Source organism: Neophocaena asiaeorientalis, unplaced genomic scaffold (assembly GCF_003031525.2).
Source record: "Neophocaena asiaeorientalis asiaeorientalis breed wild unplaced genomic scaffold, Neophocaena_asiaeorientalis_V1.1 scaffold91, whole genome shotgun sequence".
Taxonomy (NCBI): Eukaryota; Metazoa; Chordata; class Mammalia; order Artiodactyla; family Phocoenidae; genus Neophocaena; species Neophocaena asiaeorientalis.
The window spans coordinates 9,519,893-9,546,790 of NW_020173198.1; the positions used below are offsets into that span (position 1 = coordinate 9,519,893).

Genomic DNA, 26,898 nt, shown 5'->3' on the forward strand with positions numbered 1-26,898 from the left:
GTGCATTTACTGCATACAACCTCTATGTAGACTGGAGGGGACCAGGGGCCCTGCTGTGACAGAAAGGTCCCTGGTAGCCAAAACAGTTCCCCATCTTCCTCTGGATGTTTGGAGGACAACGTACTGAACCCTGCGTGGCTTTGCCAAAAATTCAGCATCCACTTTGCTCCAAAGGCTAGAGCCAACCCCTACCTTTCTCAGGGATTTTTTCCTGGATACTCACCTCTGCAGGAAGCAGGGTGTAGGAGTAGAATTGCTTCATTTTGGTCACCAGATCGTCTGTGGAGAACGTCACATACTCAACAAACTTCCGGTTTAGCAGGAACCAATCTGAGCCGCCATCCACGGCAATGCCCTCTGGGATCCGCCGGTCCCCCAGGCGCCACATGTGGGCATCACACTCCAGAAAGAGCCGGTCCAGGCCCTGTTTCCGGATGAACCTGGGCAAGACAAAGTAGTGCTTAGCCCTGAAAGAGCGCCACCTAGAGTCCAAATGAAATGGCACAGTCTCGGCAATAAAGGTATTTATTGAGTACTTACTGTGTGCTAGATACTGAGCTAGGGGCTCTGTGTGTAGTTTTTCACTTGATCTTCACAAGTGAGGCTGGTGTCTATAACCCTATGAGGTAGGTACTATTATTATGCCCATTTTACAGATGAGGACACAGAAGCTTAGAGAGCTTAGGAGACTTGCCCACCCAGCACAATTAGATGGCAATGACCATCTGCTTCCTCTTTAGAGAACTCCTGAAATCACCTTTTCATGCCATGGGTGCCTTGGCAGTTTGGTGTATACAGCCTATGGACCCTCGTCTCAGAATAATGCTTTTATTTTTTTAATTTATTTTTAAAAATTAATTAGTAAATTAAGTATAGTTGATTTACAATATAGTGTTAGTTTCAGGTGTACAGCAAAGTGATTCATATATATATATATATATATATATATATATATATATATACACACACATACATATATATATACACACACATATATATTTCAGATTCTTTTCCTTTATAGCTTATTACAGGATATTGAATATAGTTCTCTGTGCTATACAGTAAATCCTTGTTGTTCATCTGTTTTATATATAGCAGTGTGTATCTGTTAATCCCATACTCCCAATTTATCCCATTGCAGAATAATGCTTTTAAATGCATACAACAAAAATACAGGGTTACAAAATATTTTCAAAAACACCAAAGTGATGATATAGTAATTCACATGATTCTTGATTCACACATTAAAATATTACAAAATATTTTTTAAAACACCACATTTATGATAATTACATGTGTTTCCTTTTTAACACATTTAATCACAAGGTCTTATAGGTCTAAAAACTACTGTAATTTTGAAGAAGAGGTGAGCATATATGACATTTAGAAGTGGATGCATCAATTATAATGCGATTTGAAAATATGTGATTCCTGGGCCTTTCCTGGCGGTTCAGTGGTTAAGACTCCGTGCTTCCAACGCAGGGGGCATGTGTTCGATCCCTGGTTAGGGAACTAAGATCCAATATGTCACATGGCATGGCCAAAAAAAAAAAAAAAAGTGATTCCTAACAGTAACTGCTACTGTGGTGGTTTGTTACCCTACATTTTGCCTACATTTAGCTAGATTTCAGTTAGAGTTTAGTGAAAATTAAGATCATTTTCTTCCTATTCAAAGTCACAGACCCCTGAATTCTATCCATGAACCTCAGATTAGTAACTCCTGCTCTAGGGGAGACACACACACCCACACACACACACTCGCTCTCTCTCTCTCTCTCTCTCTCTCTCGGGATTCTGCAAGCCAGGGAGGCTGGAATTGGCATTTCCTAATTTGTAGGTGCAGAAATCAAAGGTCAAAGAGCTGGTGAGGAGGGTGTCTTGGGAGGGTAGACAGAACTAGAGCCAAGCTCTCTGGCCAAAACTCTCAGTTCATTTGCAGTTAGCATTAACTTCGCACCTACTATGTGCCAGGCATGTGCTGGCCTTGAGGCAAGAAGTGAGGATGGTCTCTCCTCCTCAGGAGCTGGTTATCTCGTTGGGAGTTTATAGTCTACAGGTCTCCCCACCCAGGGATCTTGCTGCCCCTCCAGCTCATGCAACATAAAATCAACCATTTTAAAGCCTACAATTCAATGGCATTCGTTCATTCACGATGTTGTGCAATCATCATCTCTAGTTTCAGAATATTGTCACCCCCAAAGGAGACCCCCATCCCATTCCCCCTTCCCTCCAGTCCCTGGCAATCCATCTATGGATTTACCTATTCTGTATTTCTTACAGAGAGAATCACACAAGTTGTAGTCTCTTCCACTTAGCTTCGTGTTTTCAGGGTTCCTCCACGTGGTAGCAAATAACGGGGCTTCATTCCCTTGTTTCTGTCTGCCCAGCATCCATTGTCTGGGAACCACACCTTGACTTTATTTTGGACACTTGCTCACCCTCAACTCTCAGTTCACTTGGCTTGCCTCACCCCCAGCACCAGGGGTGGGAACACGACTCAGCCTGGTCAATCAGAGTATTCCACCTGCTTGGCTGCCATAATTGCTTCATGGATGCGCAAGCACCTCAAGCTGAGTCTGAGACTAGGTTCTGGAGTTTTGCTGGAAATACTAGGAAGGAGGGCTTTTCTAGGGGATTTTTTTCTGGAAGAATGCAAGCTGAGGGCTGCTGACAGCCATCTTGTCACCATGAGTATAGAGGTTGTCTGATCATGAAGGTAACATAGAAGAGAGGACAAAAAAAAAAGAGAGACGGGGAATGGGAGGGAGGGAGGGAGGCAGTAAGGGAGGGGGAGAGACAGACAAGGCCTTGATGACTTTGCTTGAGACCCTGGATCTTGCTATACCTGATTCACCCCCAGACTTGTCAGTAAAGTGCGTAAGGCATTTTAAGATGGGATTCCGTGACTTGCAATTGAAAAAGTCCTGACTAATACATTCCTGAATGATTTCACCTTTATCATTACCGTGATGAATGCAAATGTTCTTAGGCTCCACATAGGGCAGGTAGCCATGGCTGTGGCACATTAATGCCACCTCTTCCACTAGAGCAGGCTGCATCCCCCATTGTGTGTCTAGAGGTCTTTGTCCCTCCATGGCAGACTTCATCTCTGTCTTCACATCAGAGTTTCCTGTCTCCTCCGAGGTAGATGCTGTGCTCACTAGAACTGATCTTGGCTTCCTCCTTTCTGCCTACCATATAGGTCCTGGAAGAGTGCAAGGCAACTGCTCAGGAAAGGTCTATGGTGATGACCAGACGTCAGGGCGTAGAAGCTGAAGACAGTCCCACCCTGTTGGTCATGCTGAATTCTACAAAGAATCTCTCCCATTGGGCCTCCCACAAATCCACCAAAGGGAACTGCCTGAAACCTCACTAATAAACCCACATCCCTAGCACTTTCTTCTGCATAAATAGAGGACCTGCTTCTTGACACTGGTCACTCACTGAGCACGATGGTGTAATATATTGAATTCTTAACCAAACTGATGCTCGTGTAATAAAAATGGTGACAACAATGATGCTGGTGGTGAACGGACTTAATTCTGCTAAAATGCGCTTTTCATCTACATTGCAGTGTGGCTCTACCAGTAACCAGCTGGGTGAATTTGGAAAATGATGACCTTGAGTCAGTTTCCCCCATGGGAAACTGACAAAGTTGGGCTAGGTCTAGGTTATAAAATTAAATGTCTACAGGGGTCAGACAAACAATATAAGTTTGTGAGGGGGGGCTTAGCATAAGATAACAGGGTAGGTGGAGTTAGCAAAGACGTAGAGACTGCATTTTCTGAAAAGCACTCAAATCCCTTAAAAAAAGCATTTCTGGCTAAATAAGACATATCCCTAGGCTGAATCCAGCCCACAGACCACCAGTCACAATAACGCTGGGTTAGGTAATCTCTAGGGTACTTTTCAGCTGTGACATTCTCTAAGTCCCTCTGTTATACTCAGCGAGAGGTGCGAGGCAAGCATTAGAGGGATGCATGGGAGCCCAGAGAAGGCTGACAACTTTTCTGAGGATACAAACAAGGGCAGAAGCCGACCAGAAGACCCACGTGTCCAGCGTCCCTGGCCCTGTTCTTTTCCTAACACACCTTTCCTAGTGCAAAATCCAAGTTCGTTAGCAAAGCCATGTTCTCTCTGGGGAGCGACCTGGTGAAGGGTTTTCAATACACTCACCATAGCACTCACTGACACCAAACTTGGCTCTAACGGACCCACTGAAGGAAGCCGCCGAGTCTGAAGAAATAAAATCCTACCTCGACTCTGGCTGGTGCCAATTATATGATAACGTCCAGTGGGCACACTTAACTGTGTTTAAAACTTTAAATTTTACATACTCTGTATCAAAACTTACATGGTAATCAAGACCAACTGAGAATAAGAGAGAGAGAGAGAAGAAATACAGGTGGGACGACTTGCAAAATTTTTCTTTCCGTGGAGCAGCTTTTTAATTTCATGTTCCATTAGATGGGATAACAGCATCATCTTGCAATTTTAATGTGATGTCCCGGACCGCAATATCGAAATACGATATTTATGCAGTAATCTCCAAAATGAAATATTCACGGGGTTGGGAGATTGGCCGCTGTATTTACTGCCTTCAAAAACTGATAAGCTGCAAACACATGCTTTGGTTAATTATGAGTAAACAGAGACCACAGATTGCCTAGGTATCAGAAAGGGGCTACCAGGAACTTAGGTCTGGACTCAGATAAGGTGGCAGACGCCCAGAGTCTGGGTATCTAGCAGGCGAAAAGAATCAGCTGTTTCAACAGTGATTTGCTTTTTATTCTTCCCTGTGGATTTACTGTAACTTGAAAAGGTAAAGGTCGGAAACCATAGTAAGTTTGTGAACACCTGGGTGAGTGTTGTCATCAATGCTGGCTCACCGGGAAAAGGTGCACGGCTCTCTCACCTGAGGGATGGAGGGAAGATTTGCAGCAACGGGCCCAATTCACAGAAGGTGACCAATGATGCTGCCCTCCCTTCAGTTTTGTTTCCAGTTGACCTGGTTACCTGGTAGAACTGGGCTCAACAGGTGATACCACAGAAGAGCAGACATGAAGAGGATCTGGTACCAATGCTGTCTCTGCTTTCACTGAGAAGTGGGGCTGGCTTAACTTCTCTGAATGCCAGTTTCCTCACCTGTAGGATGAGCTCCATGACACCTGTCCTAACAAGTTCCCAAATCAGCTGCAAAATTGTGATGGGTGATTGTTTACAAAGGTCCTTGCAAAGTAAGCACTCTTCACCCAAGCAATGGGCTGACCCAACCATCAGTTCTTTTTTTCATAGAGACACCATCCCTCCCCAATCCTCCTTGGGTGTTTTATTTTTCTCCATAGCACTTTTCACTTTCTAATATAATATACAAGGTATTTATTTAGTTTATTGCCTATTTCTACTACTGGATGTAAGCCCCAAGAGGGCAGAGATTTTGATCACCTCTGTATTCTACTACAGTGCCTACATACAGCCAGTGCCCAATAAATATTTGTTGAGTGAATGAATAAAGGGAACAGTAACAGCCACGTCTGTCAGGCAATCAGGAAGTAGCTGCCATTAGTTAGCCAGGTATCAGATTTTTCTAACACACGTTCGACAGACAAAGGAACTGAATCACAGGAAGGTTAAGTAATTTCTCCAAAGTCACACAGCTAACAGGCCTAGACTTGAATCCAGGTCTGGATGAATCCAATGCAAATGCTTAACTACTCTGTCATTCTTCATCTCAATTCGCCAGGGTCCCTCCAAAAGGACCCAAATGAAGGATCTGAGAACTTCTATTTCCTCAAAAAGACAATGCCCAGAAATGAGTGAACCAAGAGGAAATGGCTCATTGCCGGTTGGAAGAGGCTTTCAGCCAGTCCTCACAAGGGCTTCTGTCTTCAGAATAGGTTACTTAAGGGCAAACATGGTATCGTTTGCATTTGGTTTTACCTCCTGGGCTCTCAGGGATGGTTTGCCTCCCTGAGATTTTTCTCTATTGCCACGATATGGGACAAAGTCAGAGCTAAATATGCTTCGACTAGGATGTCACAAGGACCAAATCTACTCAGTTGGGCATCAAAGGAAATCAGATGCAGGATGGCAAGGGGTCCTGAATCTCCCCCATGGGAGAAGAGGTCAGTTAAGAAAGTATCTGTAGCCTTTGGAAATGGCCTCAGAAAGGGCAGACAATGAAGAAGTCTCTCAATTCAGTTAATTCCCTGGCTACAATCTTGGTATATTCATCAAGGGTGGAATTATTCCAGATCTGCCTTGTCCTGTAATGAATTCTGAAAGGAGGAACACTGCCCCTCAGATTTTACAGCATGTTTGAGCAAGAAGGAATCTCAGCAATCAGCTAATATAACTAATTTTACAGATAAAAAACCCCAACACACCGAGACTCAGAAAGGACGTGTGATCCAAAGTCATCTGACGTCAGACAGCCTAGAAAATATTTTCTCTTCTTCTATTTCTCTCTCCAGCGATCTCCCACTGAACCCAGATTACTCCTTTAGCCTAAGTACAACCTAAGCATTTTAGTTTAAAAATAAAGTCATGGAACAAAGCATGAAAACACAGTGTATGGAATCAGCCAGCTATGTGAATGGACTCACACAAAACAGCCATGTCACACAGGGGCCAAACTTTGGGCTCTGGAGCCAGAATATTTGGTACAAGTCCTGGATTTGCCACTAACCTTGGGCGACCTGAACATGGATGCCTCAGCTTCTTACATGGAAACTGGCAATCGTCATAATATCTGCCTCAGAGAGTTTAAGTGAGATTATATTATATATGGAGAGGGCTTAGCGTAGTGCTCGGCACTTAGTAAGTGCTTAATAAGTGTTCACCAAGATACTTAACTTTTTCCCTCATCAAGCCAGAAAATTAAAACTTCTATCTGTCCTCTTCTCTGTTCTGGGATTCGGTAGACAGGCATGTGTAGGGCACCTCCACAGCTAAGGAGAAACCCTTTATGCTCTGAGAAGAATGCCTTTTCAGCACCAAGGACAGAAGCCCCAAAGCCCTCACAGTGCACCCATGTCCTGCAATTATTTTAGTTCAGCAATGCCCATGGCTGTGGTGGTAGAGGGTGACAAGCAACACGGGCACCCTGATTCTGTCTGAGAACCACAAATTACAAAACCCTCCCAACTTTCCAAGGCACAAGTCAGTGAGGATTCAGGTCACTGGGTTCCTAGTTTGGCAGCTCCACAGGGGCTCTGTTGGCCATTTCTCACATGTCCAGTGTGGGTTATGCCCCTTCCCAAGCTGGGCTGGAGTCAGCTGTCAGGCCCCAACTCTGCAGTAGTTGGAAGAGAAAAGGGGCTCGGGGTATTTGCTCATTCAGCAATTCTCCAAGTCTCTGTGCTGAGGATATGGTTGTGAAGAAGACAGACATCATCCCTATCCTCTCTCTTCTAAGATGAAAAATAAAACCATAATATTTACCATTTATTGAGCACTTGCTACTTTCTAGGTCCTGTTCCTTGTACTTAATATATATTCTCTCATTTAATCTTCATCACAATCCTATGAGGGTTCATTTTCCAAATGAAGGAACAAAGACACAGAAAGGTTAACTATTTTTCCCAAGGCTACACAGTTGGTTAGTGGCAAGGAAGGGATTCCCACCTTAGCAGTCGGGCTCTGGATTCCACACTCTTAGCCACAAGACTATAACACTACTCTAGTAAATAGGTAAGTAGTCATAAACAGCTATGAAACACATGAATACGTAATTAGATGTTTGCGGTAAGTGTTATACAGGAAAACTTAGAGTGCAATGACAAAATGAAGAGACAGGGACTTAATTAGTGGAGACTATTGGGGAAGACTCTGCTGAAGAGGTGGCACTGACAAGAAGCATGAGAAGGAACCAGTCATCTGAAGAATTCTGGGGAAGAGCTTTACAGGAGACAGAAATAGTGCACGCAAGAGCCCAAATGAATGAAAAGAAGCTAACGTGGTAGGAGTGGAAGCTACAGGGAGAAGCTCAGCTTCACTACCTCACACCAGAGGAGACCAGTCACAGGAGAGGCAGACTCTGACCTGATTGGTGGAAGGAATGTATCAGCCATAAGTACACGTGGCCTGGACATGGCAGGGAACTCCACGATGAACATACTTAGGGAAATGGTATAGCACAGTGGCTAGGAATGTAGACTCTGGAGCCAGACTGCCTGGGTTCGAGTCTCTTTCCCCGTTCCCAAGCTGTGTGTTGTTTAAGCTCTCTAGCCTCAGTGTCCCTATCTGGAAAATGGGCACGATAATGACTGTACTTACACCATGGGATTGTTGTGAAAATTGAAAGAATTAATATCTCTAAGGCATTTGGGACAGTCTCTGGAACACAGTAAACTCTATCATTACACATGCCCTGGGCAAAGAGAGCTGACTTGGTTTTGACATTCAGGAATGGAAAAAAACCCAGCCTGAGCAGAAATGCAGAGTTAGGGGCCCAAATCCTGGAACTGAGAATCCCAGGCTTGGTGGCCCATGCTCTTTACATGGGCCCAAATCAGCTTGCACCTCCAAGAGTCTAAAGGTCCATTGAGGGCTAACTGATTTTCCCTATTTCACACATATTTAAAAACAATGTCTACTGCCTTCTGTTCTTATTGTAAAAGTAAAGGGGGCTTCTCTGGTGGCACAGTGGTTGAGAGTCTGCCTGCCGATGCAGGGGACACGGGTTCGTGCCCCGGTCTGGGAAGATCCCACGTGCCGCAGAGCGGCTGGGCCCGTGAGCCAAGGCCGCTGAGCCTGCGCGTCTGGAGCCTGTGCTCCGCAGCAGGAGAGGCCACAACAGTGAGAGGCCCGCGTACCGAAAAAAAAATAAAATAAAATAATGCAGTTCCTCCATAGAAGGCATGGAACACAAAAAGAAAGGAAAGAAGGAAATAAAAAATCATGCTCTACGTCTCAGAGATGACACCGCACATATCGTCCTTCTAGCCTTTGGTCCACCTTTGACATATATTGTTTTGAAAAAAGAAAAGATTGAAAGTCGACCTCAAAACTCACACGGAGGCCCACAGAGCATCTGTGTACACAGCCTTGTATGGGTGCCTGTGTGATGCCAAGCTTTATTTTGACATGGCGCCCATAACTGGATTAAATAAAGTGAACATGCAAACAGGGATACACTCACCGGTTGGGTTTAAGAAAAGCAAGAGGGAAATGCAATCTGCTTTCCCCATTGGAGATGAGATATTAATTACCTCCTCCCATCAATCATGGTACTAGGAGACAGATGGGGAGAGAGCTCTTCTCCTGATAAGCAAGTTGGCACCAAAGGGCCTCCTGAAAGCAGATTTGCTTGGAGGAGGGTTCCTGGCCAGGCTCTCGATGGATCTGACAACTTTTGGTTAAACAATTGCCTATTTATACATCAAGAGAGGTTTGGGCCTGAAGATTAGTTCAATGTCAGAGAGAAGAAGCTGCTGAAGCTGCTTTAGCTGCCATTCTGGTGCCCAGCGAGGGACTGCCGCCTCTAGCAGGTGGGCCCCAGACCAGGGAACAGGAAGAAACTTGTTTATGCCACTTCTGACCTGAGGGCTGGGACTCCTCCTAGCTTCCTTCTGGTCTAGTCTTCTAACATTTGAAATGCTAGCTGTTTCTCTAAGAGTTGTAGAAAGTGTTTTGAAAACATTAATCACGTGTATATATACCATCTTCAAGGCTTTTCCACTGTTGTCACCATCACCACTATCAACATCACCACCATCATCAACTTAATATGCGTAACTATTCCAAGAGCTTACTCACATATTCACTCATTTAATTCTTGCAGCAATTCTATGAGATTGGTTTTACTATCATTATTCCCATTTTACAGATGAGGAAACTGAAGCACAAGTGATTGATGTAACTTACCCAAGGCCACACACCTAGTGAGCGCTCAGCAAACGAACGCTGGCAGTCGGGGTCCAGGACCCAGATTCTTAACTGCTATGCTATAGGTTTTATGATGTCTGTATGAGACTTTCCTTAATATTTCTTTTCTAAACCAACTTTAGATAGCTTCAACTGTTTTCTTTTAAACTTAGTCTTATTCTAAGCATCATGACCATGAAATCATCGATTAGATGGGCTAATTATATAAATTTTAGTTGATATACATAAAATCAATACTAACTCTCCCATGATGCCCATTTATGAACACCCCAAAATAATCTCACATATCACTGGTGGATTGTGAACACACTTTGGGATACGGTGACTCTAGAAAGTAGGGGGAGGACTGATTTTGCTCTCTTGCTCCTTTAAAAATGATTCTGCTTAAAATCAGCAGAGCTTTGCTCTTTCATCCACACACTCCAAGAACTGAAAACAACAGGTCCTCTCAGATGCAGTCACTAATCATGGGGGGATAAAAGTCAGACCTAACCAGACTCCAATGCCAGCTGTGTGGGACCCTGGGCAAGTTAAAGCAACTCTGCAAGCCTCAGTTGTACTCTTTCAAAGAGGATAACACAACTCTAAAGTGCCTGGCTCGGCACTTCCTGTGGTCAGCGAGGATACTCAGTCCTCCACGATCCCCACATCACTGTCTGGATCTTATAAAGAAGAGGACATGAAGACATGGAGAGTCAAAGCCATTTGTCAAAGTCCCCTGGCTGTCATACGGCAGAGCTGGCATTTTGGCACAGGTGTCTGGACTCCATTGCCTATGCTCTTACCACCACACCACACTCTGGCCCAGGGCTAAGCGCTGGGGCCCTGGTGACCTTGAATTATTTGGAGAACTTAGACCAATCAAGGCCGGGAAATTCCCAGAGGAAACTCTATTCCGGCTGGGAATGAGGGAAATGATTTTCCCTTTCCATCTCCCTGTAAGGGGCCTGTCCCTACACCCTGAGCCTTGATCAGGCTGCCGAGATTTGGGAAACTTCTCCAATACTCCCCGAGCAGAACCCAGGAGTTCCTGGGGATGTGTGCCAAGACCTGCTTCTTCAGGGCACTTACTTCTTTTAGCCCTGCAGAGGTTATCTGGGAAACTGATAACTGTGCTATATGTCTTTCAATATATCTAGCTACTTCATTTTTGGAGGAAAGCAAGGAAATACAGTGAACACAACACTCCCCTTGATTTAATTATAGGAACAGTCAGGACCAATTTGGCAGCTATTAAAGTACCAGTTTGCCTTTATGCCATCTCTTAGCAGCGGGAGCTGGAAGTCCAAATTGGCTGCTAAAGGCTGAAGTTAGGGACGGGAAGGTCAAAACTGCTATTAGGAACCACGTGGAATTAAAAAACTAAGGCGCCCTGTGGCCTATTTGGTATCTCACTGCTTGCTTTTGTCCCTCTCCATCTCTCTGTCTTTTAAACTCTCTTCCTCTGTCACACTGTCTGGTCCCGAAGCATGAAGCATCAGAATGGGAAGGCATTTGGAGATCATGTCATTCAACCACTTTGTTTTTCAAAGGGAGAAAATGAAGCCCAGAGAAGCAGAGTGGCTGCCTCAAAGCCACCCAGCATATTGGAGGAAAGCAGGACCAGAACACAGACAGGCTGCATCATGCAGGGATTTGAGCTTGGGCTCTGGGGACACACTCACTTAGGTTTGAGTCCTAACCCTGCCCCAGCTGCGTGAGCTTAAGCAAGTTACTTCACCTCTCTGAGTCTCAGTTACCTTATCAGTAAAATGAGGCTAATACGTTGAGAAGGGTCACCGTCTGTAGCCAGAAAATTAAACTAACACAAAGGGAAAGAGAACAGAAGTTAATGGGTGAGGGTGGTCAAAAGGTACAGACTTTCAGTTATAAAATAAGTAAGTTCTGGTGATGTAATGTACGGCACGGTGACTACAGTTAATAATACTGTGTTGTACATATTCGAAATTTGCTATGATCTTAAAAGTTCTTATCACGAGAAAAAAGATTGTAACTATGGGTGGTGATGGATATTAACTAGACTTATTGTGGTGGTCATTTTACAATATATACATATATTGAATTGCTATATCACTTACTTGAAACTAGTATAATATGTCGGTTATATATTAATTAAAAAAAAGATTCTTGCCAGTGAACTACTTGGCTATTTGATGTGATGTGTTTATTTTACTTTAACCCTCTCCAGAAATAATAAGAAATAACTAGGCAGCCAGAAAAAAAAAAAAAAGAATTAACAGAGTCTGGGCTTGATGATATCATTTGAACTGCTTGATTCAGCTACGTCTGAAGTCAGATACTAATGTTTTAGTTGCATCACCCAATAACTTCCTTTACCCTTTAAGCGAGTTTGAGCTGAGTTTCTGTCACTTCCCACCAAAAAGGGTCCTTCCTAACATGCCATCAGTGCAGAGCCAGAGCGAAGCCCCATCCAGGCTGCACCCGTGGGAGACATGAGGGAAGATGGGCGTGTCTAGGTTTGTTCAGTGAGGCCTCAACTGACAAAGAGGAGAAAGTCACCGTTGATGGCTCATTTTACTACTGAATTAATTCTAAATTAATCTCCTGAATTCATCTAAGTGAGAGAATCCCAGCTGAGGACTCATGCATGAGTGTTGGAACTTGTGAGCTGTTTTGTCCAGAGAGCCTTGGGTTTTAGGGTTTTAGAGGGAGATGCAAGCAACAACTCCTTAGCCTGCGTCTTTATCCTGCCCTTTATCCTGCTGTGCTGTTTGGGTACCACCTGTCAACTGCTGATGCACATCAACTGGATAAGATGTACTCATACACCCAGAGGCACAACTCTGGCCTATACACCATCTATTTATTTCTCCCACCTGCAATATTTGAGTCCAATGTTTATCATGGCAATGACATCATCACTACCACCACCACCACCATCATCATCTTCATAGGGCATTTATGATACGCCAAATGCTTTATATACACATCTCATTTAATCCTTCCAACAGTCTCGTGCGTATAAGTCCATTAATGTTTCCTTTGTACAGATAAGGGAACCGGCTCAGAGAAGTTAAGTCACCAGTCCAGTGAAACACAGACAGGACGTGGTGGATCAGAATTTCAACCCAGGAGGTATGACCTCAAAACCTCATGATTTTAACCTCTGTGTTGTAGCCAGTTCCTAGCACAGGGCCTGGAAATAGTAGATAGAGAATAAATACTGAGCAGGCTGAAACAACAATACCAGGGTGGATGTAATTCAGACACAAGTCTATCAACTTACAGTGGATTCCTTTCTAATGATATGACTTTGCACAAAACATGTATTATGTTACTTGGAAGTGAAGAAGCATCTCCATTCTCTACCTAAGGGTGGGGATGCCAATATCTGGTCTAGTTCTGACAACTTACCACCTCCATGGAATCTTGTTCAGCTCTACCCTGCTTCCATGGGCTTTGGGGCCAGAGAATTGGGTTCAAACTCTAGCACTTACCAGCTGTGTGACTTTGGGAAAATCATTTGGGCTCCCAAAGCTCCCCTTTCTTCTCCTGACAAATGGAGGTAATAATACGTATTTTTACATTGAGTGACTGTAAGAATAAAGTTGGATCCCGTGTGAAAAGGGCCCAGCAGAGCGACGGGCACTTAGCGGGAACACAGTCCACTATATGTCTACCATTCTTCTTTATCCACCAGGCCTCTCCAGTGTAGTGGCCAGAACACGCTATACTAATCTGTGCTAATTTACAGAGCACCTTCAAGTCTGGGGGCTCCTTTTAAGTGTAAAGAATGCAGGCTGCCAGTAGGACAGGCCCAATCTAGAAACAGACAGCTGGATGCAATCAAAGTTCAAATTGAGGAAAATGATACAACCCAAGGATTCTGGGGTTACTTCTTGAAAGCTCAGGAAATGGAGCTCGCTGCTTGCTTCTGTCCCTCCCTTCTGTGGATATCTGGGTAAAGGGGATCACAGAAACAGCTAAAATGACACTTCCATCGGCAGTGGTAGAGAACACCTACAGCAGAGCCGGCAAACTGAAATGCCAACAGGGTGAGGTAGGGGAGAGGGCAGCAAGGACTGCAGCAACCTGCAGAACGTGGGCTTTGTCTAAGGACCAGATCATAACTTCCATGAGAAAATTCAAGCACAGATTTAGTGGACCTTTGGCTCTTTTAAGATGAGCTGGAAATCTGGATTTCTCTGGGAAATATTGCTATTTTTAAATGGGGCTATTGACTTTCAAATGAAGCACCTGAATTAAACAAGACAAAACCAGCACGAAGGCCAAAGAAAACACATTAACACACCAAAGGTATCCTGTGAGCTGCCAGATTAAGTTCTGAATGCAACGCTAGGAAAAGGCTCTGAGATGGCAGAGTGATCCTGGGCAGTGTTTTATGTCCAGATGGTGGAGCGGACCCTGTGGTCTCTCCTACAGAGGGTGCTCAAGACTGTGTCCCTTCTAGCTGATCTCTGGCCACGGAGATTTAGACTCAGCTCAAAGCGGGACTGTAGTGATGCTGTTTGGCTTTGCTCAGTTTAAGTGAGAGAGGCACAACAGATCCAGGTTGGGCTTCTGGTGCCTCAAATCCCTGCCAACATCTTAGGCAGCAAGAGTGAGGCAATGGTGAGGGCACAGCGCTGGGAGTCGGGATACTTGAGTTCAACTCCATGCTGGTATGAGACTCTTTCCTGCTAGAAGGTAAATTCCATGAGCGTGAGGATTTTGTCTTGTTCTCCTCTAGAAGGGTGCCTGGCACATGCTTGGCACTAAGTGAGTATTTGTTGAATGACTGGCTGACCGAATGAATGATCTGGGGACATCATTTACTTAGACTATGGGCCTCAGTCTTCCTACCAATAAATTGGGTATAAAAATGACTACCCTAGTTTCCTTGAAGGACAGCCATAATGTGATAATGGACTCATGAAAGGGCTTGGGGGAAAAGGTGTAAAGGACTATGACATGATGAGACACATTCCTTGTTATCTCTGTCCCTGGCTGGCAGGAGACACCATTTCAGATGCTACAAAGAAAAGGCCAAGGCCCATCCATGCCATGCCTCTCTCCCATCCTCAACTTTTCTCTGGCTGCCTCAAACCAGCCTAGAAGGAAGCTCCCAAATGATCACTCAGATTTCCATTTCCCTTTTGCACAAGGGTAGGGGGAGGATATACTACCTGGCATTGTCCCGGCCGTGTGACTTCAAGAAATTCATATCTCGGTATCGGGAGAGAAATGCCACCAGCTGGTCATTTGTCCTGTGGAAGCAAACCGAGAGGAAAGTCAGGGTCCTCCAGAAATCATGGAGACTTTGTGTCCTGGCTCCTTTCTTTGTCACAGAAACCAGGTTCCCTCCTTCTTTCACACCATGCAGGTAGGTAAGGCATCTTCTTTCATGTGTCGCCATCACTGAGCTTACCACAGTATGCTAAAATGGACTGTTTGTCTCTTACATACTCCATATGCTGTGAACTCCTTGAGAATAAGCATAGTACCTTATTTGTTTTGGAATCTCCGGTGCCCAACACTGGGCTTGGCAAACCGTAAGGCATCAGTGAGTACTTCAATGCCAGATACAGAGTAACCTCAGGGCCTTTGCACTTGCCGTGCCTGGGAAATTCTACCCCATATCTTTATCTTTCCATGTCTCCTCTTGTCATCCAGGTCTCCTTTCAAATGTCACCTCTTCAGAGAGGCTTTTTTTTTTTTTTTTTTTTTTCCCCCATTTTTTTTTTTTTTTTGCTGCCCAACCTAAAGTAGCACCTGCCTCCCCCCACCCCCATCACATCACTATATTCACAACATGAGTTCACCACCATCTGAAAGAGCTGTATTTGCTCACATTAGGACGCAAGCTCCGTGAGGACAGAACCTAATGAAACTCACTCATCACTGGCACATAGTGAGAGGTACATTAATGTCTGTTGGATGGATGGATGACTCAAGGTGAGATGAGTTTAAACTGACTCCTTCAAATGCGTTTTGAGGAATGAATGAGTCAATGAATGAATGAAGCCATAACCCCCAGGCTGACTGAGAGAACTTTAAGAAATATGAAGTGCGATGCAAACGGGCGACACTGTTCCCGGCATTGTTATCCCAGATTTATCGCCATCAATCTCGGCACTAGCGGTGTAGTCACAGCTGATCAGCTTGTGCGTACAGCTGTGACGGTACTTTAAAAGGCAGTCACACGAGGTCTCCATCTGCCAGAAACGCGGTTGCCTCTTACGCTGAATAAACCCAAACAGGTAAATGGTGCTGAAGTGACAGCTCCTTTATCATCTGGCTTCTCGGCTCAGGGATTTTTACTTAGAAGGAAAGGGTTAACCATTGTTTCAAATTGGGAGAAACGGTGAAGGCGCACCTCTGGGAAGAGAAAGGAGGCTAGACTCTGGGGGGCAGGTGGGTGCCTAAGAAAGCGATGCCTGTGCTCTGGAAGCAGAAAGGGCTGGGGACAGATCCCAGCTCCACTCCTGACCCAGCTGTGTGTCCTACGGTAAGTCATTCAACCTGAGTGGCGGCCTTCACCTGGCTGCCCTTCACACAGGAGGTATGCGTGCTGATGGATAACTGGGTGGACTTAAAGGGCATACAGTAGGTGCACAATAAATGCGAGCTGCTCTGCTTTGGGCCTCCCACCACTCGGTCAGGGCCGCCCTCACCCCTCACCCCCTCCTTCGGTTCCCTACATCACCTGCAGTGGCGCCACTCCAAGCCCCTGCTCTCTGGTTGGACAACTATTGTTGACCAACTCATAATTTCAGCGGAGGGGGACGGAGAAGTTAACAGAGGCTGCAGTGGAAACGAGCACTGCCGACGTCCCGTACTAATTTACAGAAATCAACACCACTTCAAAACCTGCCATTCTAGTAGCTGCAAGATGCCAGAAAAACCCCGTGTGCCTACAGCAAGGTAAACCCGCCCAGACACACACGCAGAAAGCTTAGTCCTGTGGATGCGCACAGAGGCGAATCCCAGGGACACAGGCAAAAGGCCAAGTCCACGTGTCCATGCACACGTGGAGCATCTCCGCAAACAGGCGACGTAAAGCCCACGCGTGCTTCCCTCCCAGTTACGGGTTGCTGTGGGCAGAGGGCCTCTTGAAGTTGCTGGAGAGGTGGAAACTAAACCAGCCTGCAAAGGAAATGAAAGCAATCTCTCTTTCCAAACCATAGAGGCCCGTTCCATCTCCGCGTCTTAGCAGTTCCTGTTTACCAACCCCCTCTCTACTCCCTGAGACAGTTCATTATTGTCCTCCTGATGAATACCGGGACAAGTTAACCTCTGAATGGGTCCCTGGCAGCAGGAATAATAAAGAGGGGCCTCTGAGCGGCCTCAGTGGCAGGATTGAAGGGGCCGGGCCGGGGCTCCTGGGCCCCCGCTCACGAAGCCTCAGGCCTCCCAGGGTCAGCGGCTGAGGCTCCATTTAGCAGCCCCAGAAAGCGCTTTTCAGGGCCCTGAGCTGGGGCCATTGTCACATTTACCACTTCACTGCGTCCCCATCTGACTGGGATGAATAGGCATTTAGCGAATTTACTTAGCGATGCTTCCACATGAAATCGTCTCAAAAGATGACATCTTAGGGGAGGGAGCGTAGACAGGGAGGGGGCTGCGTATTCCAGGCCCAGAGCTTGTGGGTAAAGTGATTTTCAAAGCACAGCGCTGGGTCCTGGCTGGGCTGGACACGGAGGGGACCCTGCCTCCCCCTCCCTGGGTGAAGAGCCTGCCCCTCGAGCTAAAACCTGTCCCCCAGCCCTTCTGCAGGGGGAGACAGAATTCGGCTGAGGACCAGGTTTCCCTGTGGGGCTTTCCGACGCCTGTTGGTAATTGCCTACATAATATTTAGTTCCCTCTGAATAATTAACAGCTTGCGATCTGTTGTCATTTTACCCAGTTCCGTGCTCTCTCCCACTCTCTCCCCCTCACACGCATTTCTCACTCCTTTCTGGTGGAGTCATTTGCCAAATGAATTCCACAGCTCATCACTTGTGTCTGTCTCCTCCACAATTTTCTTCCACCTTTTGTGGAAATTATCAGAAGACACGTCTATGCCAGTTCCTCCGATTCATGGTGGGGCCTCTGGGACCCATCACTGTGGCCTTTGGAGCCACTGGGACATCTTTATGGGAATATGTAAGTAAATAAATATTATAGTAAATAATTTGTTTTAATAAATACATTTATTTTAATGTAAATAAACTTATTGGAACCATGTGGGAACCTCGGTTAGAAGGAAATACATGAATAGTAAAATGAGCTCCTGAAGCACCACCATTATGAAATGTCCACCATGCCCTAGGCCCCAGGGCAGACTTTTGCTACAATTTATTGCATTTGATAATCACAAAGAGTCTCTAAAATGCGAGTTTCATTCCCATTTTACAGATGGGCAACTGAGACTCAGAGAAAACACCCATTTAGTGAACAGTGCAGAACTAGGATTGGAACCTGGTTCTAAATGCAAAGCTCGTGTTCTTTGCTACTAGATGGCTTCTACAAATGAATGAATGCATGAATGAATGAATGAATGAGTGAATGAATTCCATCCCAGGTACAAGAGAAAACACACATGTGTTCCACTGCCTCCTTGTTCAGAGCCTGGTCTTGGGACCAGCAGCATTAGCCCACTGCTATTAGACATGCCCTACCTCAGGCTCCACCCAAGATATACTGAGTTAAAATTTGCCTTTTAACAAGACTCCCAGGGCATGTGTGCGCCCTTTAAAGTTTAGGACGTGCTGCTTCAAGCCAAGCACGAATATTGGTAGTTAATTCTCTTCCTCTTCATCTTCTCCCCACGGTCTCTTCCTGAGAGCCCAGACTTCAGGCAGGTTACTTTCATCTCAGTAAGCCTCAGGTGTTGGGAGTATTAAATAAAATAATGCACGTAAGACCCGTGCGGTAGCACCCAGCCCACAGTGAGCCCTTGATAAAGGTTAACTGCTATTTAAGAGTATTATTATTGCCATCGTGAGCATCAGAAGCTTAAGACATTTTGAACTGAGGACAGCAGTATAAAGACCCAACCTGATTTGAACTTGGAAAGCTCTCTGTGCTTCATACCCACGAATTTCCTGCAGAGCATGGTTTGGGAGACGCTCCACAGAAGGGAACCTGTCTACAGTCTCCCAGCTGGCATCACAGTTATGAACTGGCTCCCAGAGGACCACCACACTGCTGTGTGTGTCAGATACACGTAGCTCTGGGCATGAAGACACCCAGGAAGAAGGGGGATAGCTCTTAGGTCCTCGGGTGCCCAGAAGTCCAGTCACAGCCCAGCCTGTCTGCAGGCAGCGAGTGGCAGGGCAAGGAGTGGATGGGACCTGCTCAGTTTCACTTGGAAGGAGCCCATCCCAGAGCCAACTGCCCTCCTCTGGGTCCCTCCTGCCCACCCCGATACCCCTTCCCTGATACAGGATGCTAACACGCTGCCAGAGGTGTTCATGGCTGATGGCGAGGCTGACGGCGCTAAAGCAAAGTTCAGCACAGAGTTTTGTGAATGTCAGGATTTCAAACCCCTGATGCTGCCAGGTATGCCCAGACCCCAGAGGGCACCGGATGTAGCCCTCCTGGAGGCAGTGGGTGGGCCATTTGTGGAGCGAAGTGTGGATGGAGGCCTGTGGAATCGGGCAAGCTGAGCATTGAGGCACCTTCAGTCTGAGCTCAGAATATACTACAGTATTTCCCCAACTTCTTCCACTAGTGTATCATCTGTACAGTTATTTCCTATATATGTTCAATTTAAGTACCACCTTTGCATTACCCTATGCAACAATATTTGTGGTAGCTGATGTACCCTTCTATTTTTCAAATTTCAAACGGCAAAATACACATAAAATTTGCCACCTTAACCATCTTAAGTGTACAGTTTAGTTGTATTAAGAACATTCATATTGTCGTGCAACCATCACCACCATCCACCTCCAGAACTCTTTGCATCTTGCAAAACTGAAACTCTGAATCCGTTACACAACAACTCCCCACTTCCCCCTGCCCCCGGCAACCATCCTTCTACTTCCCGTCTCTGTGCATATTCAGAGTGGTCAAACTCTAGGGACCTCCTGTAAGTGGGACCATACAGTATTTATCTTTATGTGACTGGCTTCTTTCACATGGCACAATGTCCTCAAGGTTCCTCCCTGTGGTGGCATGGGTCAGAATTTCTATCCTTTATAAGGCTAAATAATATTCCATCCTGACGTACCGTTTTTATGTTTTCTCCTATGACGTGTGAAAAGCAATAATGATGCCTTGTCCGTATTCCTCCTAAAGCACCTGGGCCACCAAAGGCATATGGAGAGTGGCCATCTGCCCCGGGGTGCCCAGGACTGAGGGGGTGCCCAGGACACAGAAGTTTTCATTTTAAACTCAGGTGGTTCTGGGCACATGGATCTGCCACGGGATGTGTGACCCCAGGAGAAGCGTCATCCTCCATCTTTCTATGATAAACCCGAGTACAGAAAACCACGATGGTGGGAAGGCCGACTGTAACCCTCTCCTGTGCTTTTAAAATTATAACCATGAAACTCAGGCTACAGCAAGATCATGAAACTACAGCAGAGGCAACAACAGCACCTAACACTTGAGTACCTACTATGTGGGGACACTATTTTAAGCACTCTGTACCTATTAACCCACTTATTCCTCATGGAGACCCTATGAAGTAGATGCTGTAGTATTTATATCCATTTTTTATTACAGAAACGGGAATATGCATCTTCGTGGCTTTTTTTTTTTTTTGCGGTACGCGGCCCTCTCACTGTTGTGGCCTCTCCCGTTGCGGAGCACAGGCTCCGGACGCGCAGGCTCGGCGGCCACGGCTCACGGGCCCAGCTGCTCCGCGGCATGTGGGATCTTCCCAGACCGGGGCACGAACCCGTGTTCCCTGCATCGGCAGGCGGACTCTCAACCACTGCGCCACCAGGGAAGCCCCAGACTTCATCCTTTTAATGGCCGCACAGCCTCCTATGGAATGGGCACAGCCGATCCCCTAGTGATGGACATTTAGGTTGTTTCCTCATTCGCCTCCCTGCTTGCAGGTATTGCTCCTACGAACATCCTCGCACATTTATCTTTCCACATGTGGGTATGATAGATTTTTGTAGGACTAAATTCCCAAATGTGGAACTGTTCATGCAAAGGATGCCTTTGAGTCTCTCTTTGCTTTCAGAAAGACTCATTACATGGACTGAGGCTGCCCCAAGGGTTGAGGGCATGGCTGGGGCTCACATCATTACACAGGAACTGACCAGCTGGCTACCAGTGGTGTGGGCAGGGAGAAGGAAACTGTAAAGGGGATGGAGGTGGGGAGGCTGGTGGGCTTCTCCAGCAGGATGGCCAGGCCTGAGCAGGGGCCTTCTGGTTTCCCCATGGTACCAACAGCCAGTGGGACCCAAATGAACCTTCTGTCAAGCAGCATGGGTGTGGGGGGCACGGCAGAGAACTACCCTCCTCGGTACTCGGGGCAGCTGTTCCAGCTGGTGCCCATCTGTCCGCTAACAGCCCCGGGATTTTCCATCGGGCACCTTGGACGATACTTTTCAGGAACCTGGCCAGAGTCATGAGGTGAGCAGGCATTGGGTCTAATTCCATTCTGTTCCTCCAGGACCCGGTACACAGTAGGTGCTCAACAGTGATTCAGCACAGTGTCCGCCCCATGGGATGGGCTCAGCCCCCGAGGGCGGAGAGCACAGGCTCTCTACATCTGTGCCTTTGCCCATCCCACTCCCTCTGCCAGGAATGCTGCTCCCTGTGTCTCTGACCTGGGAGAGATGTGGAGCAGAAAACAATCATAATGCGGGTAGAAAACATGCCTTTTGTTGCCTGCAAAGTGCTAAGTGCTCCTCCTTCTTTTAATTTCACAGTAACCCCATCACGTGGGTACTAGTTTATATGTGAATAAAGTGGGATACAGAGATTTAACAGTTTGGCCAAAGTCTTAGAAGAGGTGGAGCTGAGATCTGGACCTCAGCACCCCAGGTTGAGAGCGCAGGCTCTTTTCATTCCTGCTTTCCTTGTGGTGAACAGGCTACAGGAATGTGCTTCATTTCTTTAGAAAGAGCCAGGAAACAAGCAGAGGAAACCGCAGCCACCTTCTGACGCCTCCTGCTTCCTTCCAAGGGGATCGCTGTGGAGCATAGGTTGCACATCAGGCGTCGTCTGTCCGGGGTGTGGGCCTTTCTGTGGCGCCGTCTACAATCTGACCCCAGCCACCCGATTCCTCTCACTGCACTCCATCCCACAAGCGGATTCAGACCCATTTTTCCATCCGGCTTATTTCTTTTTGGGTTGGGGAGAGACACTCCCATCACTGTCCTCGACTTTCCAGACGGCTCATGCTTAAGCCTTACCGAAGTCTTCTTATCTGCTAGGAAATCTCTCAGGAAGGCCAGAACTCCAGAACAACCAGAGGAAAGGCCAAGTTCAGAGTTCCCCGAAGAAGAGGCAAGAGCAAAGGCAACTGGAGATAAGAGAAGGCAACCTCTGATTCAAATGTAGTGGAAGCTCATAGCGAGACCTGAGTGCTAGGATACAGGGAAAGCTAGATGCTGTAATTCTTCCTGGACCCTGGGGGCATAATTACAGCCGTAGTTGGGTACCTGAGGAAAAGTGAACTGGATAAAATGCAGCCCCAGCTTCTAGGCTCCACTCTAATCTATCCTCGGGGAAGCAGTTGTAAGATCTTCTAAAACGTAAGTCTGATCGTGCCCCTTCTTCTACTTAATACCCTTGGTGGTTCTCCATCCCCTGCAGGACAGTGTCCTAACTCCTTAGCAAGGCTAGAAAGTGGGTTGTCAGCTGGTTCTGCCCGTTCAGTCTCGAGATTACTTGAAGTTCTCTAAACGTTCTGTGCCCTTTCATGACTTCAAGATTTTGCAAGTTCCGTCTGCTCTCCTAGGAAACATGATTTCCCAGTTTGATAGGTCAGAGGCCAGACCCCTGGAACCTCAGTGGGTAAGGCAGTCATGGTACCTGTCCTCTAGTGGCGGGAACAGCCGGGCAGGCAGACAAACAGGGAGATTCTTGGGATAGGGGGTGAAACACCAGGTAAACTAAAGCACAAAGCATTCTGGAGGCACCAGGGGACAGCTCTTCCCCTCCACACAGGCAGACAGCAAACTAGATAACCACCTGGATAATAAAACCCAATTGCTTTTAATTGGATGCACCTTTTTGTTACTGGTGACAATGACGCAGAATTAAAACATGCTCACTGCGTTTCTAGGAACTGGCAAACCATTTCTCAAAGCCTCAACACTTTCACAGAACATTTGTAAAACACACGTTTTTCATTTTAAGCATACATCAGCCATTCTAAGAGGCAGTTTATCTGACTTTCCATCGGTGGGAACTCTAAACACATCAGCCCTTCCTCCAGATGGCTGTAATGGAAAGGTAACTGACAAGAATCAGCACCCAGAGGCCCAGCCTGATAAAATAACATGGCTGGAATCATGAATGAAGAACTGAATTGCCATTCAGCTGTGCGTGCACGCGCGCGTGTGTGTGTGTGTGAAGTCTGTTTGATTGTATTTTAATTCTCTGAAATCTGGTTGTCCTCATATGCCACGAGACATCTCAAATGAGCAGAACATTTGGTTAACTAAATCCTGCATCCCTTTACAACGACTGATTACAGCCAGTTATTTGATTTGGTTTTGAGGGGGACAAGACAAGGCCTCCTTTGGAGGACATCAAAAGACTGAATCTTAAAAGTAAATGCGATTTATGTGGGAAAGCCAAAACTTCGCTGCAATGAAAGCTGTTTTTAGAAAGGTGTTTGTGGAAGTTTCTCTCTGATCTTTGCCACTTTCTTGCTGTTTGATTTTCAGCAAGCTCGCTGAGTCTTAGTTTTCTAATCTGCAAAACAGGAATGACAATGGCCTCTGAGTTGCCTGTGTGTTGGGGGTATGGCACGCACAGTACCTGGCCCATAGTAGGTGTTCAGTAAAAGGGAGCCTTCAGAAGGAAGTCCCTAGATCTTTTGCTTAGAAATGCTGGCGGGAAGGCATTCCCACTCCTTACCAATCTTCTATCAAGCTGTGACATTTTAACTCTTATATGCCTGTGTTCCCATTTTTAAGCTATATATGTTCAGTTCCCTTGACTGTAAGCTACCTGAGGACATGAACCTTGTCTGATTCGTCTCTTTCCCCAGTGTCCAGCACAGGCCTGAAACAGGGCAGGTTCTAGCAGCCACAGGCCTCTTCCTCTTTGGCTCCTCATGCCTGTTTTAGAGTGGTCCACAGAAACTGCTCTAAACACGTGTGCTGCATTCCAGAATGAGGGCTTTTCTGTACTGTCCCTCATGCTGGCAACACCTTTCCTACACATTTGCCTGGTCAATTCCTGCCTGTTTTTGCAAGAATCAGCTCAGTGTCAGTTCAACTGGCAAGGGATAGAGTATAAATGAGTGTTAAACTAAACTGATCTGTTAATAAGTTCAACTTTCCTTCTGTGTGTATGGCTAAAAACAGATATTTTACACCATTTCATATTCCCCTGGGTTCAAATGATGGCAATGACCTATGATCCATTCCAACTCACCAGACAAGTGTCCCCAATGCACCAACACTAACACATCAGTATTTGAAGTGGTTAAAATAATACAGAGAGATGTAGGTTCAAGTTCTGGTTCCACCACTTATGAGCTGTGTGGCCTTGGGCACGTCATTTCATCTATTTGAAGCTCAATTTCCTCTTCTTTAAAACTGAGGATGGGGGCTTCCCTGGTGGCACAGTGGTTGAGAGTCCACCTGCCGATGCAGAGGACACGGGTTCGTGCCCCCGTCTGGGAAGATCCCACATGCCGCGGAGTGGCTAGGCCCATGAGCCATGGCCACTGAGCCTGCGCGTCCGGAGCCTGTGCTCCGCAACGGGAGAGGCCACAACAGTGAGAGGGCCGCATACCGCAAAAAAAACCAAACCAAACCAAAACAAAACTGAGGATGATAACAATACTTAACTTTATGGGGTGGCTATGAGGATTAAATGAAATAAGAGGGCATTAACTGTTGCTTGCAACTGAACAATCCTGGCTGATACAGAAACTGGTATCAGAAGTGGGATAATGACTGGTGGGCAGGGGAGAGCAACAGGTATCGCTTCTAGGTTGAGTAGCTTAGCCCACAGAAGGCTAAAACGCTAGCTATCATTATCATTATTATTATTCTCTACGACTAAAGTCTGCATTCTGCTGGGGGTGGAATACAACAAGGATCTCCATCTCCCAGAACATCAGGCTTAGGTCAGTTCAGATTTCAGTCCTGGGGCGAGACTTAGCTCAGAGGACAGCTGACTGTCCCTGAGCACCTTGGCAGCCTGCCAGGTTCACTAGCCTGTTCGTATTGGAACCAGGTCAAGATGCAACACAGAAGAGAAGCCATACACTCCTCCACGGAAAAAGAAATGCTGTAGCCACCCTTGCAAACCTCAAACAGACACAGATTCTTGGCTCAAGAGAGATTCTGGAGGATCAGGACATGCTGCACCCAGGGTATTCTTTTTTTTTTTTTTGCGGTACGCGGGCCTCTCACTGCTGTGGCCTCTCCCGTTGCAGAGCACAGGCTCCGGACGTGCAGGCTCAGCGGCCATGGCTCACGGGCCCAGCCGCTCCGCGGCATGTGGGATCCTCCCGGACCGGGGCATGAACCCGTGTCCTCTGCATTGGCAGGTGGACTCTCAACCACTGCGCCACCAGGGAAGCCCAGATTCAGCTTTTTTAACTGGTATCACTGAGTTGTATGGACCCATTTCAACGGGGGTAACTTAAGCCCCGGTTTTATTTGACTCTCCGTGAACTCATGCATCCTGCTCATTGGGTAAAGCCTATCCATTTACAGGCACTCCTGATGTGTTTACTAGGGGTAATGCCTTAGTCCCACTCCCCTTTTGTTCTTATAGTGACAGTGTTTCTTAAGAAAAAAAAGTTTAACAAATGTCATCTGGGACTATTCCAAAGACCTGTTCACACATGGCTATGCTGGAAAGGTACTGGTACAAATTCACTGATCATTGATGAATTACTTGCAGTGCGAGGTCCTCGAATATTTTAACGGCTTGGATTATTAAAGAGGACTGTATTGTAAATTGTAAAAACAGGATGTATGTATGCTGCATGAGGGGGGGAGTCATGTCTATTTTGTTCCCAACACTCTATCCCTGCTCATCCATTCAGCAGATATTTATGTTAGACCTACTGTGTGTCAGGTACTGTTCTAGATGCTGGAGACACAGCGATGATCGACTGAGACCATGTCTCTGTGAGAACTTATCTCTGCTCCCAGGGCATCCACTGTATGTCCTGGATTAGCTTCCCTCCTGTGTATCGGGAACGGTACTAGTTATGTTCCATACTTGCAAGAATCAAGAACATAGTCACCCTGATGATCTGCTGTGTTCTGAGGTTCAGATGAGGAACTCCAGCTGAGAAAGGGTTGGCTGGCACAATGTCTGGCACGTAATAGTCGCTTAATATACACAGGGACAAAGGTTGAATGAAATCCCTGAGGCTGTGCAAGGTCCCTGAAATGGAATTGCCAAACGTACATAGAACCCCTTTTACACCAAGGCAGATACCTGGGCAGGTCCAACTGAGATGAGCCCAACTGAGTGATAGGCAGATGTGCCACTGTCCTGCAGGGACATCACTCTGCGTTGGGTGACCGGGTTTGAAGCTTGCCTATCTGCTTCCTTGCTGTGTGATCTTGTAAGTTACTTTACCCCTCTGAGCCTCCGTTTCCTTGTCTGAGTTGGGCAAAGACTTCATGAGATCATGTATGTGAAAGGCTCAGCCCAGTGCCTGGCACACAGTAAGTGCCTGATTATCCCAAAGCTCTTGTTGCCTGTTCCCTCTGAGGGAGGGGAAGGATGACTGGCTAGCTGGCTTCCCCAGGCACACCAGTTACAGTCATCAGGGCTTTCCCCAGGGGGAGCTGTGGCCCTTGGGGCATGGACAGTGCCCAGGCGCCCAGGAGCTCAAGAGCAGCCTGGAGATGGAAACAACCTAAGTGTCCATCATCGGGTGAATGGATAAAG

The 26,898-nt window shown here is 46.5% G+C and overlaps 1 protein-coding gene across 1 annotated transcript in view; it reads right to left on the minus strand.

The window, feature by feature from the left end:
• XYLT1 (xylosyltransferase 1) overlaps positions 1–26,898 on the minus strand; it is a 304,620-nt gene that overhangs the window by 29,159 nt on the left and 248,563 nt on the right. The window contains exons 7-8 of the mRNA XM_024744361.1: positions 15,036–15,116; positions 224–440 (exon numbers count right to left, since the gene is read on the minus strand). Coding sequence (XP_024600129.1) covers positions 224–440; positions 15,036–15,116 — 298 coding nt within the window. The remainder of the gene's footprint in view (positions 1–223; positions 441–15,035; positions 15,117–26,898) is intronic.